The 17,684-nt window shown below is 35.6% G+C and overlaps 1 protein-coding gene across 1 annotated transcript in view; it reads left to right on the top strand.

The window, feature by feature from the left end:
* LOC139725807 (uncharacterized) overlaps nt 1-14,676 on the top strand; it is a 92,122-nt gene extending 77,446 nt beyond the window's left edge. The window contains 18 exon segments of the mRNA XM_071636886.1: nt 657-764; nt 1,083-1,136; nt 2,109-2,162; nt 4,497-4,604; nt 5,018-5,125; nt 5,888-5,995; nt 6,362-6,415; nt 6,663-6,716; nt 7,427-7,480; nt 7,957-8,028; nt 8,358-8,429; nt 9,765-9,782; nt 10,224-10,283; nt 10,899-11,070; nt 11,704-11,819; nt 12,290-12,361; nt 12,785-13,006; nt 13,559-14,676. Of these exon segments, the coding sequence (XP_071492987.1) occupies nt 657-764; nt 1,083-1,136; nt 2,109-2,162; nt 4,497-4,604; nt 5,018-5,125; nt 5,888-5,995; nt 6,362-6,415; nt 6,663-6,716; nt 7,427-7,480; nt 7,957-8,028; nt 8,358-8,429; nt 9,765-9,782; nt 10,224-10,283; nt 10,899-11,070; nt 11,704-11,819; nt 12,290-12,361; nt 12,785-13,006; nt 13,559-13,705 (1,653 nt within the window). The 3' untranslated portion in view covers nt 13,706-14,676.
* Nucleotides 14,677-17,684: the final 3,008 nt, after the last annotated feature.

The following is a 17,684-nucleotide window of genomic DNA, read 5'->3' as shown; positions in this document are numbered from 1 at the left end:
GATTATTCTATACTGGATAGTTGTTAGATTTATTGCATGATATAGATCCAAAATCATTCCCTATTATATCTTGAGATCTCTTCCAGCAAGATATTACTTGTCAGAATCAGTCCTGCCATATTTAACTCTTCTTTTTTTTCCCTCATACCTCCCACAAAGTGTTAGTTGGATATCATATTTCTGTGAAGGGCTGTGATACATGTTCCCTCATTGTAAATGCACTATATATTAAAGTGCCCATATTGTATCGTATTTTCTGCTGAACTTGAGAAGAAGAAATCTGGCAAGAGGTGAAAGTAGAGTAGATTATAGCCATCAAACACCATTTGTCAACTCTACAACTTTGTAACCAGTGCATTTCAAGACTTTTTAACGTAAAAAAATACCACCACATGTACTTTAAGCCTCTTCCAACAATTCGAGTTCATCTACTTTTGTGACATGTAACATGGTTTTAATTACTTCATTAATTGTGTATTTATATATATGCAGAGAGTTAGCCTATGTTGAGTTGTACTTAATAACACCATCAAGAGGGTAATATTTTACATTTACGGTCTATCGTAGGCTACTTTGTGTATAACGTTGTATCTTCATAAAATGGATGTGTACCAATAGGTTTAGTGATGTGTTGTACTTTCTGCTGATATTGACAGGGACTTCGAGGACCAACTGGTGCAGCTGGACTGCGTGGACCCCCAGGACCCATTGGTCTCCAAGGACCAACTGGCTCTACTGGTGACGATGGTCGTCAAGGCAACATGGTTTGTACCAACTCTTCTTGACTGAGGATGAAAGAATATCATTCTTACCAATTTTTTAAGTGGTTTACTGACTAAATGCAGTAGATTTATTGTCAATTCCTGTGAATAGTATTGATTATTCCTAATCCTGTTCAGTTATGTAACTTGGGTACTTTGTGGTGCCTCACTCCAGTACACTTTAGACATTCAGTGAAGTACAAGGAACTATATGTTATTTTATTTTTTTTAGAGGGCCATGTTGCTCAATAAAGTGTTTCTATAAATTGTTGATATGAAACACAGTTTACCTCCACTTCTTTCTTTCCTTCTCACCATTAGGGACCTCGTGGACCTGCTGGGCCTATGGGAACTTCTGGTGTTCTGGGTGCTGCTGTGAGTATTTATTGCTACCTAAAGTCATTCACGTGATTTCTTCATTGTATGCATGGACTTTATGAGGCTAAGACTGCAGCTAAAACAAATTTTCTTATTTAAGTATGTAATATCTGTGAGAATTCTAATTTCTAATCCACTTTCCTCTAATTATTGCAGTACTACTCCGTCTTCACTTTTACTTTTACTGTGAGAGCAGAGTGGCAGATATTCCACAAGATCAGAAAGTTGTGGAAATACAAGGATTGATATGTTTTATAAATCAAATAGTGATTTTGGCTTACAGCAATATCCTGCTAATACTACACCAACACGAAAACTTAATGAAAACCTTTATCTATCTTACCTTTAGCTGTAAAGCAAGGTATTTTTACATCATGAAATTTCTATAACCTGGAGCCAATGGCCTTTTTCACAGCATGATTTTTTTTTTTTGGTCTTTTTTTTTGCGAATTCCACTGGCATTCAGTGCATGTAGTGTAGACAAGATCTTATGTGTGCAATTTAATTTTGCAAACCACTCTCATGAATTTAAATTGCACACAAACACTTCTGGTTTTTACAGTTTTAAAATGTATAAAATTTAAACAATTTTAAACAGTTGCTTCTGCTGTTGCAACTTCTGTCATTTCAAAAAGACAAAAAATCATGTGAAACATGAAAATTTCTTTGAAAGAAAGATCTATTGAAACAAAAAAATTCCTAAAGCTTTCTCATTTGTGTCCAAATTTGATGAGCATCTGCCATTCTATTTTTTTGAATATTTTGTTTTTTATGAGAATCAATTTGAACATGGATTTTGATTTTATGAAAGATTGTAAACCACAATGAGGGAATCAGTTCTCATATATTGATTCAAGTTTTGTGTTTTGTGACTGCGTGGCTGCCATGCAAGTTTTCTCTGTAATGCCATAGCTGTGTGCTACGTACTGTTTAGCAATAATGTTCGTCTGTAATTTGCTGTTACCTTAGGGAGGTGGAGGTCTGAATGGAGCCCCTGGTGCTGCTGGAGCCCCTGGTAGGCGTGTAAGTACATTAGGCAGGAGGGATCTTCTTTCTTACACTCCTATGTTTTATCAAAGGAGCAGTGGGTAACATTACTAAGCCCCTGGTAGACATGTAAGTACATTAGGCAGGAGGGATCTTCTTTCTTACACTCCTATGTTTTATCAAAGGAGCATTGGGTAACATTACTAAGCCCCTGGTTATGTTTTATCAAAGGAGCATTGGGTAACATTACTAAGCCCCTGGTAGACGTGTAAGTACATTGTACATTAGGCAGGAGGGATCTTCTTTCTTACACTCCTATGTTTTATCAAAGGAGCAGTGGGTAACATTACTAAGCCCCTGGTAGACGTGTAAGTACATTGTACATTAGGCAGGAGGGATCTTCTTTCTTACACTCCTATGTTTTATCAAAGGAGCATTGGGTAACATTACTAAGCCCCTGGTAGACGTGTAAGTACATTGTACATTAGGCAGCCTGAGAGATCTTCTTTCTTACACTCCTATGCTTTATGAAAGGAGCAGTGGGTAACATTACTAAGCCCCTGGTAGACGTGTAAGTACATTAGGCAGGAGGGATCTTCTTTCTTACACTCCTATGCTTTATGAAAGGAGCAGTGGGTAACATTACTAAGCCCCTGGTAGACGTGTAAGTACATTAGGCAGGAGGGATCTTCTTTCTTACACTCCTATGCTTAATGAAAGGAGCAGTGGGTAACATTACTAAGCCCCTGGTAGACATGTAAGTATATAAGGCAGGAACGATCTCGTTGCTTTTTTTTTTCTTTTATTTTTGGGAACCAGTGAAGGATAATTTGGTGTACAGCCATTTTTTTTCGTCCTCGTCAATAATTATGTACTATATGTGACCCTGCACCTCAAAACAAACAAAAAGTCACCAGACATGAATTTTTAGTTAAGACCATATTCTGAAAGAGCAGACTTTAAGCTTTAAAATTATGTATAACTCAAATCAAATGGACTCTCCTAACCTATCTAAATATTGGAAAGAAAGCACAAACTCAGGAAAAGTGTGAACTGAGAAAAGAGGCTCTGAAGTACAGTGTCTATTCAAGCGCTTAATCTTTTCTAAACCGTGCTGGCTGTGCGATGAATGGGACAAAAAACAGGAAGTAAACCAGCAGAGTAACAACAATGAAGGAATTCTCAAATTAAATTGAAATTAAGCCTGCCTCATTAACACATTCTGTCCATAATTAATGCCAACTTTCAAAGCAGTAGCACTATCCTTTCAAAAGTTATTAGAGTTTTGAAAGTGAAGTATGTGGACAAGGTTTTTCAGAAATGAAAAAGGGGTTCCAAAGTCACACCTAATCACACTATTCTACCAAAAAATTTTCGAGATAAACTGCCAAAAAACACACTTTCATGCCCGCTTTATGATACCAAATTTTAGTATAATGTAAAAGAAGACCCGCTCTTTCAGAAAATATGAAAAAGTCAAGTTCGGCTAGGTTGGACCATTTCACTTATTTTCAGTCCTCACACAAAATCAGTGTGTGCGACTTTATGTTCGTTTTGAGGTGCGCGGTCACATATGTGAAATGTTTAGATGTGAAAGAGTCTCCATCTTGCCAAAAATGCACATGCAAAAAGTACACTTCGCTGTGGGTAACGCACATAATAAAAATACACAGGACAGATAATGTTGCTGCCTGAATTTTTACTTCATTGTAGCAGAAATTTTGTTATAACCATGTTCGTTATAACAGGAGTGCACTGTATTTTGTGTGCTGATATGAGGCCTTAAAAAAAAGTGATTCAGACTTTATGAGATGAGTTGATTGTGCCTAGACTGTGGATTGAGAGTTAGTATTCAACTGAGGCTATGTAGTGTTTGTGTGTGCTTGCATTATATCTCTAGAATTCATCAGTGAAGGCATGAACACCCTAATACAGCCAATCCATTAGCTCTTGAATCAGTAGTTTCAATGATACTATTGTACAGGCTTAACATAGGATATGTACACATTTTGTATGTACTCTACTGCAGTTTGATTATTGATGTTTATTGACAGTTTGATGTCAAAGACATTATCATGTATATCTTAAGACTTCCCTTTATAGATGGAAAGTTTAAATTCTAACTTCATACTCCAGATGAAATCTTTGAAGGCTTCCATACTCCATAGTCAATGGTAAAAAAAAGAAAGAGGATTCTATATATGATATGGGCATGTGGTAATTGAGTATGATATGGGCATGTGGTAATTGAGTATGATATGGGCATGTGGTAATTGAGTATGATATGGGCATGTGGTAATTGAGTATGATATGGGCATGTGGTAATTGAGTATGATATGGCAGTGAATAGTGTTTACTTATTGAATACAGGGAAGTGATGGTAATGCAGGACCTGATGGAAGCACTGGTGAACGTGGACCTGCTGGCCCACGGGGACCACCAGGATCTCAAGGACCTTCAGGAATCCCAGGCAGTGATGTAAGTAGGAAAGCCAAAGTCTCTCTAATTCTGCTCTTATTTACAACAGCTTTGTCTCTATGATTCTGGTGTTATTTACAACAGCTATGGCTCTCTAATTCTGCTCTTATTTACAATAGCTTTGTCTCTATGATTCTACTCTTGTAACAGTTGTGATAGACATTCCATTTAGCACTTCCATTTGCAGAGCATTGAAGCAACTTCATTCCTGTTTTCTGCTCTTTTATATCATAACAGATGCGATGATAGATCGCCATTGTCTTTTAGCGCTTAGACTGGGAAAGCATTGAAGCAACTTCATGCCTGTTTCATGGACTTGCTTTCAAATGTTTTAAGGTCATGGTTGTACATTTATTGAAAGTATCATATGTAAAGGTTGAGTGATTTAGATGTGACTTACATTGTCTTATCAGGGACGTGATGGAAATGATGGCAAGGTTGGACCCACTGGCGTCCCTGGACCTCGTGGAAATACCGGAGCTAAGGGTGCTAATGGGATGAATGGACTCATGGGCATGCGTGTAAGTCTGGTTTTCATTCATGTTTTAATCAATGTGCAAGTAAATATGGATAAAATCTTTTTGATTCCATATATACTGCCATAATTAAGGCATCCGTGTAAGTCTGGTTTTCATTCATGTTTTAATCAATATGCAAGCAAGTATGGATAAAATCTATTTGATTCCATATACTGCCATAATTAAGGCATCCTTGTAAGTCTGGTTTTCATTCATGTTTTAATCAATATGCAAGCAAGTATGGATAAAATCTTTTTGATTCCATATACTGCCATAATTAAGGCATCCTTGTAAGTCTGGTTTTCATTCATGTTTTAATCAATATTTTAAGCACCCTATTGGTGCAAGCAAGCAAGCATGGATAAAATCTTTTTGATTCCATAGTCATGGATATACTGCCATAATTGAGATTACAGCTGTAGACAGCTATACTTGAACATGTACCAGCTTCTATCACCAAAGAAGAAGAATACCTTGAGCATCCTCACTTCATTCTCTAAGAGAATTGTCTGTCAATGAATAAGTATATTGAAGCATATGCTCATTGGTAGCATATGAGTCTTCAGCTATGTGTGTACTTGCATATAGGTCAGTGATTCTCTGTACAATTCGTAATTATTTCCACATCTAGCCAGCCTTCTCATGGCAAAATATTTCCAAAGCAAAGTTTCCTTTTTTTTAGTTAACTTAATGGTGTGTATGTGTTTTTGCGATTGATGGTAGTGAATGTTTCTGAACTGCTCCACTATGTTATTAACTATATAGGGACCACTTGGAGTGACTGGACCACAAGGAGAGCGAGGTCTGCGTGGAAAGGTTGGAGCTCAGGGAGCTGTCGGCAATGTTGGAGAGAATGGACAATCAGGATCCATGGTATGTACCATGGAACTCCACCCCCCCCCCCAAAAAAAAAAGAAGAAATGATAATAAATAAATAAATAAATAAATAAATAAATAAATAAATAAACAAAAGATTAAAAGAGTGACCTGAAAATAGTTATGCTAGTATTACATAAGAATGGAAACGGTATGTCTTAGACTGCCTGTGTAAGATGATTGTTGTTTTGTGTCCTTGATGTTTGGGCATTTGCATGAAAGTTGGTCTTAAGTAATTTTTAATTGTTTTGTGCAAAATTTGATTACACAATAGGCTTTTATGTTTGAATGAAGTATTTACCTTGGACAATTTGTGTGAATCGTCCCTTCCTAAGTCAAACTTCTGTTCTTCTCTTTACATAGGGACCTTCTGGACCCGCTGGACCTCGTGGTGAAGTAGGACCTTCTGGACCTACGGTGAGTCATTTCAAGTATTCTCATCCAGGGAAAGCCATGTACTTTGAATTCTTCTATAAGCACAAACTTGAGGGATAGGTTAGGGCTAAAATTGTATGATGCATTCTCTAAGGTTTCCTTGCCATGATTGCTTGCTACAAGACCTATTAGAATTGTTTGCCCCCATTTTAAAGTAAAATCCTAGATATTTATTGAAGATGTTTCTTACAATGGTAGTAACTTATGATATTGTTTCATATTCCTGCAGGGACACAAAGGATTACCTGGTCGAGCTGGAATGCCTGGACTTCAAGGATCTATGGTAAGAAACCTGACCTTCCTAGCCCTGAGAGTTCTGAGGATAGCTACAGGCAATGAAAATTGATGTCGCTGGAATGGTTGCATTTGTGATTTTATGCGTTCTTCTTTCCACAATCCAATACCTACGGTGATTTTTTGGCATAAATATATATCGTCACTCGGGGAGCTTGTATTTTAAATTTTGGTGAAAATGACTTTTTTGGATTAATGGTTAAACAATGGGTTAAGTGATGTCCAGTCCAAATCCCAACTGTCTGACTCCAAATATGAAGCCACCACAGCATGTCAAAGGAAAGGCTATCCCATTCACCATAGTGCTTTGGCCGCCATGTTTTTGGCTCTTCTGAACATTTGACATTTTGTAGATACGAGGTCTTGACACCCCAGCAACGATATGTCAGTGATGAATGGTTTGAATGTGATATAATGTGGTATGGTATATGACATAAAAATGGAAATGATAATAACCAATATCCATGTAGCACCTTTTCAAGATATATATGTTATGGATTGACGTGATGGTTAAAGGCAAAGTCACTTGCCAAGAAAAGGACCCATATGAGGCTTAAAGATTTTGAAGGTATGCCATAATATCTGTGGATATTGACAACTATCAGAGAATTATAAAGGCAGAACACTAATATTGCTTTGAATGTATTGCAGTAACATGACCAGCAGGTGATCTACTAACCTGTTTCTTTATCTGTACAGGGTGAGATGGGACCACAGGGATCTATTGGTTCTGCTGGTGTGCGAGGAATGCCTGTAAGTAGCTAGAGATAACTGACACAGATCTTTCTGATTTTGTACTAAGCTTCTTGAAACTTGACTGTATCCTGATATCCAGATAAGAAAATACACAAATCTTCCTATTCACCAGCTATTTGTGGTCATTGGGATGCATGTAACACAAGTATCTTCCTAATAGCTTTTGGAATTCCTCTGATTTTGATGTGCAAATGTTGGCACATCTGTTGATAACTTCATATAACTAGACTAAAATGAGGAGGAAAAAAGAGAGGATGAAGCATTCACTTGAATGTACATGAAGCAATGAAGTGAAGTGGATTTTGCTAAGATTGTTTGCATTCCTGAGTGCTGAGGTTTGTTGGCACCGTTGCTTTCACAGAGTAATGAAATTATCAAGGGAAGATCTGAGAGAGAAAATAGAGGAAGCCATCCCTTTTGGAAGTAGTTGATGATGGAAAGTTGATGTGTTTTTATTGGTTGGTTTCCCACAGGGTTTACCAGGAGAGGGTGGTAAGAGTGGCAAGGAAGGACCACGTGGACCACCAGGTCTCAGGGGAGGATCTGTAAGTAATCAACCATTCTTGTCTTATCATATCCTTCTCCCTGTGAGTGCATTCTTTTTTGTCAGGCAGACTGATGAACCCTCATTCACACGACAAACAGATTAGCCTAAGAATGCAATAAATATGGGGTTGCGTTGATTTCAACTCCTACACTATTACAGGCGTTGTATCTTCAGATTTAGTAAAGCATGTTAATCATATATGTGTCTATGAGAATGTGATTATACTGTAACATCCCGTAAAGCAACCAGCCTATGTAGTATACACCGTAGCAATTACCTCGGTATTGTACTAAACAACTGATTTTTTTTTTTTGTATCTCTTTATAGGGAGATCGTGGAGAGCGTGGAACACTGGGACCTCAAGGGCCCCCCGGCCCACCTGGACCCCCCGGACCCCCTGTGAGTTCAGTTTAAAAGAACTTTGCCAAAAAAAATATATATATTTTGTATGTTTTGTAGCTAGTATGTTAATTTACATAAAACTCCTTGTAGAGAGGGGCAAAGGGACTTGATAGGTGAAAGAAGTAAAAGTTATATATATACATAGTGAAGAGATCCTCCAGGTTTGAAACCTTTGGGGAGTGTACGCATCACATCACAGTATTAGAGATGATCAGTATCAGTGATGACGTGGAACAAAAATTACTATGAGCACTTCAAAAGTAGCGTTTACTTATTACTTAACAATATTACATGTGGATTAAATGTTATGTAAGAAAGTAAATGCTTGATATTTAAACCCTCCTGCATAGGATCTCCAAACAGTCCCAGGAGGTGAAATAGTGAGGTGCAGTTTTATGAAGGGCTCTATCATGTGTATGTTAAAAGTGCCAATATCAGTTGGCATGGTGACTGCATGTTTATTGGACATCATATGTAAATTTTGTGAAAATACTTGCACATGATACTCTTGTCATGAATGGTAGAACAATTTAAAAACCAAACCAAACCAAACCAAATTGGATAAAGTTAAATCTTTAACTCTATACAATTTGTTTCTTAAAGAAATTGATCAACATATATCAAAATGGCTTTAATGGATTAATATATATATATATATAAATATATATATAAATATATATATATATATATATATATATATATTTATTTATTTATTTATATATATATATATATATATATATATATATATATATATAAATATATATATATATATATATATATATATATATATATATATTTATTTATTTATATATATATATGTATATATATAGGTATTATAGATATTTTGGCCGGGGGTGGGAGAGTGAGTCATAATGACGGGATAATTGGGGTTGCAATTTATTTGATTCCACTGGTAGGTGTCAGAGGTACGTTTCCATTTTGTTCTTATCTTAATCTTAATTTTTTGGTTTGATTTAAGATTTATAGATTTTCTTCATTATCACGTACTAGTAATTCATGTCTTTACCAATTTGTGTATCACAACATTGTTAATTTCTAGGACCCCTCTGGAAAACAGCTGTGTTATGACAAACGTAGCTGAGTAGGGCTATCCTTCCGTTCATTTTATGTACTATTTTGTGTATGCAATGATTATATGTAATGTGACTTTTTAATGGAAAATAAATTCAAATCAAATCAAATCAAAATCAAATCAAACCATAACCAAACCAAACCATCCAAAGCACATATATGTGCTGTGGATTTGGAAATGGATTATTAGTTATTTTTCTGTTTATTATTTTCCTTTTCTCCTGATTCTGCTCCCCACAGGGTGCTGCAGCAACAATGGTAAGTACATTTCCTTGTTTACATGCCCCATTGTAATGGAAGTTTCAAATGTAAATTCATGTCACATGTGCATCAGATCAAAGCATATCAACCTACATGCAACAACTGTAGCGGTAGCTTTTGCACTTTATTTCACAGCCATTGTTTCATATGAATTCTCAACCACATGGGTTTCCCAATGCAATTTTATAAGCATACTAATATACAACAAATTGCTGCACCTCTGGCACTACAATCCAGCAATTAGCTTTGTTTGTACAAACATAATATGAACAAATGATTTATAAGCTGTAGCTATGGATTATGAAATTCATGAATGAGATTAACTAGGTGTATGAAGATATGAAGATATGTTAATACTATGAGATGATGTGTGATCAAGAATTTAAGTGGATATATGATTGTGAAATGTGCTGTTTATCTTCCATCTCTGGCTGACAGGGTTATGCCTACCAACCTCCAGCACAGCAGTCCAAGGGACCAAACCAGTACTCTCATTACGTAAGCTATCTATCCTCACTCTATTTGATCACAGAAGCTCTCCTTTTCTTTTTTCTTCTTTTCTTTTTTGTCACTACACAACAGGAGTGGCAGTTTCTGCTTTGATAGAATGGTCCATTTGGTATCTGTACAGGATTTCCTCTTTAAAAAAAAAAAACCCCACAAACAAAACAAAACAGAAAATAGAACAAAACAGTTTATATTGTCATTTTTTAAGATTATGATTGTTTAGAGGATGAGGGAGTGCATGTCAATTCTTGAAAGAAAGAAGTAGGTTTGTTTTGAAGTACCTTTCCAGATGTAGATTATTCTGCAGATCAGCAGCCTTAATCAGTCAAAAGATAAATGACAAGAAAAACAGTCATGTTTCTGTACCGTAGAAGTAAGCATCCTTAAAAAATAAACAACAACAAATAAGCCACTGTTTGGTATGAATATGCTTCATTAAAAGAAGTCTTATTCCATTTACAAGCTGTCAGTTTGTTGCATATTAGAAGCAGAGTGGTTGTACAAGTGAAAGCTAGAAAACTAGCATCTATAATCGCAATATTGTGCATATGGCAGGAATTTGCACTGTGGCATATATATTTCTTTCTTCTTCTTTTTTTTTCACAGTATCGGGATGAACTGCCAACCACCACTGATGACCTGGACAGGACCAAATTTGAATCCTACCTGAACAAGTTTGCTAGTGAGATCCAGTCCCTAGCAGCACCCATTGGTAGCAAAGACCAACCAGTACGTAGCTGCAAGGATCTCTTCAAGTGTTTCCCTGATGCCCCTGATGGTAAGCTTGCATTTCTTTCCTCACTGTCTTCCTAATAGCTACCGTGTTATCTCCTCTTCACACCTTAAACTTAATACACAGGTTGGTGTTTGAGACTGAGGAAGAATAACTAGAGCTTTAAAATCAAGATGTCATCTTTGACTTAAGTTTTTGCACAGTTTTTTTTAAATATCATATGTTTGTTTCTAATTTTAAAGATATATTATGTTTTATGATGTGACAGTTTGGTAATGAGATTGTAAAGTGTGCTAGAAAATTGCTTAATTATTCAGGCTAATTGGAGTGAGGTAAGTCTAAACAGTAAGTCTCTTTCATATTATGGGAATGAAGTTACTGAATTAAGGGACCTTGTCCTAAAATGACTTGCGTCACCATAGTTCCTCTAATGACAATTAAGAAGCACATCTTTAATAGCTTTATTGTCATTGTAATGTGGTATCACTACAGGTTACTTATTTGTGAATTTTTGATAAAAAATAGATATTACATAGAAAACCAACTGTCAACAAACTAACATGTGAAATCTACGATGATTATCCCATACATTAGTAGTTTTGTATATTAAAGCAGTAATGAGATTAGTTATGTGGTATGTGTAGTTGACATGAAGTGGTTTCAATTGATTGCATGTAGGTAATTACTGGATCGATTCCAACGAGGGTTCAGTTAAGGATGCCTTCTTAGCCCATTGTGTGAAGAGAGGAGAGGAGGGCACCCCAGAGACCTGCATCACCCCAAGAATTGATACGGTGAGAGCCACAAACCTGACAAATTTTGCCCTTGAGCTCATTTCAAAACACTGTTACATCAGGTTTCCAGATATTTGTCTTATTAGGTTAACTGTTGAACCTTGTATTCAAGTTATCAATGAATCCATGTACAATTTACAACAAGGAAGTGATGTATGATTTTGAAAAAAAAACATTCAGGGAACAAATGTTGACATAAATAACAAGATATCAATGTCGGAACGCATTCTTTTTCTATTGGAATTTCAATTTACATTACTCCTATCATTTTATTAGATCACACTGCAACATTGAGGATTCAGAGATTATGTATATAAGTGTTATGATTTATGATGCATTAGTATGATGGCACTGGGTTGCTGTAAATCTGTCAGATTTTCTGATGATGTCTGTTCCTTCTTACTGCATGCAGAAGTCTATGGTGTTGGTGGCGTTCATTGATTGGAATGTTTTTCTCCTTTACAATGTAGATCACTCCTGGTCCATGGTACTTTGGCGATTCTGGACATAGATACATCAGCAGTATCAATGGCATTGAAAAGGTAACATGAAGAGTGCCCTCATGTCTCACACTATCCATTGTACTATAAATTCCTGACAAACTGCAGTTTTATCAATAATTTCTGGTCATGGAAACATGGAAGGAACAAACAATTTGATATATTAGTAGTAAAATCTAATTCGAATTTGAAAAAAAAAAAGACAACCCTGAAACATAAGTTTGTCCAAATCATTCTTGATAACTCTTAGGAATGGTCATTGGCTGCACCATGCATATCCATGCGTGTTTGAATACATGTATTGTTAACATTTCACTCTTGTGCAACCTTAGCTTTCTATGAATCATATGATAGTGATTTCCTTGCAAGACTCATTTTTTTTTTCTTGTGAAAGAGATTTGATGTCCACGATATCAGTTCTATCATTAACAATCAAACTGTCTGTGTCTGTTTTCTTTTCCCAAGTTCTCTTATGAGGCCAGTGAAGTTCAGCTGACATTCCTGCGTCTGCTGTCCAACAAGGCACACCAGAACGTCACATACCACTGTAAGAACTCTGTAGCCGTGGCGAATGGTGAGAGTGGATCAACAGAGAAGGCTCTTAGACTCATGACAACATCAGACGTGGAACTTTCACGTGATGGGCCAAGCCTAGAGCAATACGATGTCATTGAAGATGGATGTCAAGTAAGTCACATTTTTATTTCCTGTTAAATGAAGTTGATGATGTTTACATTTTTAAGGCTCCGTTCACTTTGTATAACCTCCTTTGACTTCAATTCAACATTTCGGTGTAATCAATTATGAATCAATAGAAAAAAAAATGATGGTACGAATTGCAATTTCCAACATCTTTATTATGTAGGTCATTGCAGATATGAAAAGATTGGTTTTAATTTGAAAGAATATGTGACCCACCACAACAGAAGGATCTGAAAGTTACCGATGGCTGAGCAGAGAAAATCGAGTTTGAAGTCAGATCATCAAAATCGGTCAAAACCATCCAATTTCTGTCTTAGTCAGAATGTTGTAGTCTAATGTTTTGTCTGTCATCTGTTGAATATTTGAAGCTAAATTATCAAAGGAAAGATAAGAAATAAGCATTTTTGTAGGCCATGATTTTCCTACTTTCAGCAGAACAGATTAAGATTTGGATTTAGCGCTGCAGATAGACTCTGTCCCTAGCAATGAGTACTTCACTGTGCACCTTTTCTTTTGTTTTTTGTTTTTTACTTCCAGTATCATACAGGAGAATGGAGCCAAACAGTGATAAGCTATTCAACCAAGAGAAACACTCGACTTCCAATTATTGATGTGGCTCCGTCAGATATCGGAGGAGAAGATCAACAATTTGGAGTCGTCCTCGGACCTGTCTGCTTCTCATAAGACTACTCCCATTCTTCCCTCATGAATGAACTTTGACCCAGGATCTTTTGAACTTCAAACAATCATCAATCAGTGAACATCCATGTTTCACTCCCCCTTGCCACCATTCCAACAGGATTCAACTGCTGTGTACCGGTTGTTGTTCAGACTCCTTCTGATAACTTTGGAGAGCAATATTATATTTTTTTTTCATAGTGAAGCACACTGTCACAAAGTAACAACTTGCAATAGATCTTTCATGGTTGGTTAGGGGGAAATAGTCTAAATTTAGAGAAACTGTTGTTCCAATCTACTTAACACTGTACACTTTTTCTCTTTTGCAGTGTATACAGTTTGTATGTCAAACAGAATATTTTTGTACCTTATGTGTCATTGGTGTCAAAATTTATTTAAAAGGCATTTGATATGTCATATCAAGTTGTGATTCTCAAAAGAAAAAAGGGCTATAAAAGTTTTGTGATGTTTGTGTGTAATTATAGGTAAACCCTTTACTTTCATTGAATGCTTTGAAATGGTGCTAGCTTTCTGGTTTGTCAGATTAAGTAAGTTCTTAGCGCTGACTCTAGAGGCCTCCTTTGTAGAATTAGTGTCTGTGCCTTTTTTTTCTTTGTGTGATTATTCATGTTCGTGGAAACTGTTCAGGTTTGTCTTTCTTGTACATGTAGAACCCAGAGTTTTTCAGTTCTTAGAGCTTTTAGATGCCGGAAGTGTATCTTTAGGAATAGGAATATTCCAATGTGCTGACCATTATATGCAACTGTAAACTGGATTGTATCTACAGTACAATCTGAAATTACGAGCCCAAATCTTTAAGTATTTTGAAAACTTACTGTCTATGCAAAATAAATTTTGAACTATGCACGTGATATCCTAAAAGAAGAGATGTTCACCTGAAATATGTCTTGCAAAGAGAATTTTTGTACAATGTTAAGTAGATTGTTTTCCATGTTGTAATAATAAAGAAATTTTAAAGATGCTTCTCTATGAATATCACCTTGTTACCTATGTTATTCCTGTGGTGTTCAGAGTGTTGAACTGTTGAATGTATTAAAAGGAAATTTTATGCCAGTCATGAATCAGTCTGATTGCGGAAAGAGTAAAATCTTAAGAAAACAACACTGAAAATTTGATCAAATTGTGATAAAAATTAGAGAATTTATGGAATTGTGAAGTTTTGCTAATTTCTGCTGAACAGTTTTGTACAGTTGATATGAATATTCAAATGATTGAAGTGATGATGTCATCCCCTCAAGATTTTCCATTGATCATGTGCAAAAAAACAAATGACAAAAATAATTATTTTCTTTTATTAAAGTTTAAAACAGAATATACTGTAGTTCCTGGTTGAATAACTTCAAAATAATGAAAGGTCAGATAGGGTATCAGGAATTTATACCTGGGCAAAATTGTGTTTAATGAAAACCTGGAAATTTCACAATTTTACATACAAACTATATAAATGGCAAATTGTAAGGAATGACATTATCACTTCGCTATCTGCATATTCATGTTAACTATTCGCGAACCGTTTCAGAAAAATTAGCATAACTTTAAAATGTCATAACTTACTGAGTTTTATGCAGATTTTGATCAAATTTTCATTATGCTGAGAAAATTTTACGCCTTATTACATGTATAGAGTGTATAAAAAAATACAAAAACTAAAAATCTCTATCATGAAAGAGCATCATTGTAGTACAATGTACAATATGTTGTATGTATAATAGAAAAAAAGGGACAATATACACTTGTAGTTCAAAATTCATACGATAGGTGAATAAACAGTGGGCTCCAGTTCTGGTAAAGCTGGTAAAGGAGAGATGACAGATAGGATTACAGTAGTACATACATTAAACATGTACATTGTATAATCAGTTTCGTCTAGTGGCATCCATAGGTGGCATAATATGTTCTGTGCATGATACTGCTGTAAGAATTACATGTACCTGAAATAGTGTACTCGTTACATTTACGTGGCATGAAGCATAAACAAAAAACATTTTCCTTTCACACTCTCGCTTTACATACACATGTTTCTCAACATTCATACAGAGCTACGCCTACGTGTAAACGTGCACAGTGACACAGTGATATATTTGAAACAAGTGACAAGAAAAATTAAAATACTTGTGAAAATATTCTCAAATTACACTTGAATAATACATGTATTCTCAAATTGCATTGACACCTCAAAACAAGCACACGAATCAAATTCATTTTCGTAATACAGCTACTAGCTAGTAGGCTGCATAGCCCTGTGAATGTATATCCACACACACCATACTAAGGCCAAAAGGTGTATAATGCAGTACATTGTACTGTAATTGTCAAACTTGAATGACAGATACTTGTTTACATGTTTATGTAAAACTCAATTATTCGACAAATTTGATCAGGGCACTCACAGCTCGCTAAGAGGCACAAACAAATTTCAGAGACAAACGAATTTGAATGCTTGATTTTTAATGTGATCGACAAAAACAGAATGGCAATTTGAGGGAGCCCCCCCCCCCAAAAAAAAAAAAACAACAAACAACAACAACAACAACAACAAACAAACAAAACAAAACTAAAAAAAAAACAAAAAAAAACATGTACATACAATGTACATTGTACATATGATATATGAGATATGTGTATATATATATATGTATACAACTTGTACATATATATAAATAACTCAAATGCTACGAAATTCTGTACGTAGATTCCACCAAGAGAGTGCATCGAAAAGCCCGCTTTACCACTAACTTGACTGGATTAGATCTAGGCTTCAGTAATACTGCCCTAAATAGATGCTACAAACTCAAAGACAGCTCCTAATAACATTTTAGAATTTTACCAAAATGCCGACTAATTAGTGTTTAAATCCCCTTGAAAATTAGATGAGGACAAAGGGTTCTTGTCTGGGTATTGTTTGTTGATTACGTCAGCTTTACACATTTTCAATCTCCGTCGATCTTTGAATCGAATTGACTGAATTGAAATTGAATTGAAAAGGGTGTTTTATTCATCCAAGTCCATCACAGCCCGGAGGCTGAATTACAGACACTGTAAACAAAGGGCCAGGAATACATTAAAAATACACATAAGATACAGCGTAGCAAAGAAAAAAAAAATGCATAAAACAACAAAAATCAATCTTATTCATCTAACAATTGCCCAATGAGATCAACCTATTAAAAAAAATATATTACAAATACAATGTCTAATATCACTATTCTCCAAAATTATTTTAAAAATGTCGGTTTATGGTAATTGTATATGCCGGTCATTTATACTTATTCATACAGATGTTGTTTTCAATCTACACACAGCACATTACATTAAATCTATAAATGAATAAATAGATACTGTATTCAAATTACTATAATACTCACTAGTAAACCCCGTTCGTGCAAACTGTTACGAACCAGAGGAGTTCCTCAGGCCCCAAATTTTTGTTTGTTTTTTAATCAAAAGAACAAAAGCAGGCCAAAAATAGATAGATAGATAGATAGATAGATAGATAAATGAATAAATAAACAAATAAATAAATAAAGTAAATTGAACAACAAAAATCCCCATAATATAGCTGCACATGCAAACTTATTTGCTGTTATTTCTTTTTAAAATCAAGAACAACATGCGGTATTTTCTGTTCATCATAAAATGCAAGTATTGAAATTCAAAATGGCCCCCAACCTGTCTATAGCGGTCACCTGTCTATAGCGGCAACTTTTGTTGTTTCTCTTGGGTGGCCGCTATAGACAGGTTTGACTGTATAATTATTGGAAGTTCAGGGCCGGGATCAGGCTAACGAAATTATAGGTTTTCCCTCCCAATTTCTTCTTCTTCTTCTTCCAGTCTGGTACAGTCCGCCTCTGGCGTACTATCGTACCTTGTGCTTGTCAAGTGCTGGGTGTACAGTGTGCAGGTAAGAATCCTCTACAAAAATTTCTATGTGCAGCTAAAAAAAAGATGAGAGCTCATCGGAGCT

The sequence above is a fragment of the Diadema antillarum genome, unplaced genomic scaffold, assembly GCF_040938485.1.
Source record: "Diadema antillarum isolate AM-2024a unplaced genomic scaffold, OU_Dant_1.0 seq00000059_RagTag, whole genome shotgun sequence".
Taxonomy (NCBI): domain Eukaryota; kingdom Metazoa; phylum Echinodermata; class Echinoidea; order Diadematoida; family Diadematidae; genus Diadema; species Diadema antillarum.
This window is presented reverse-complemented; position numbering and strand designations above follow the sequence as displayed.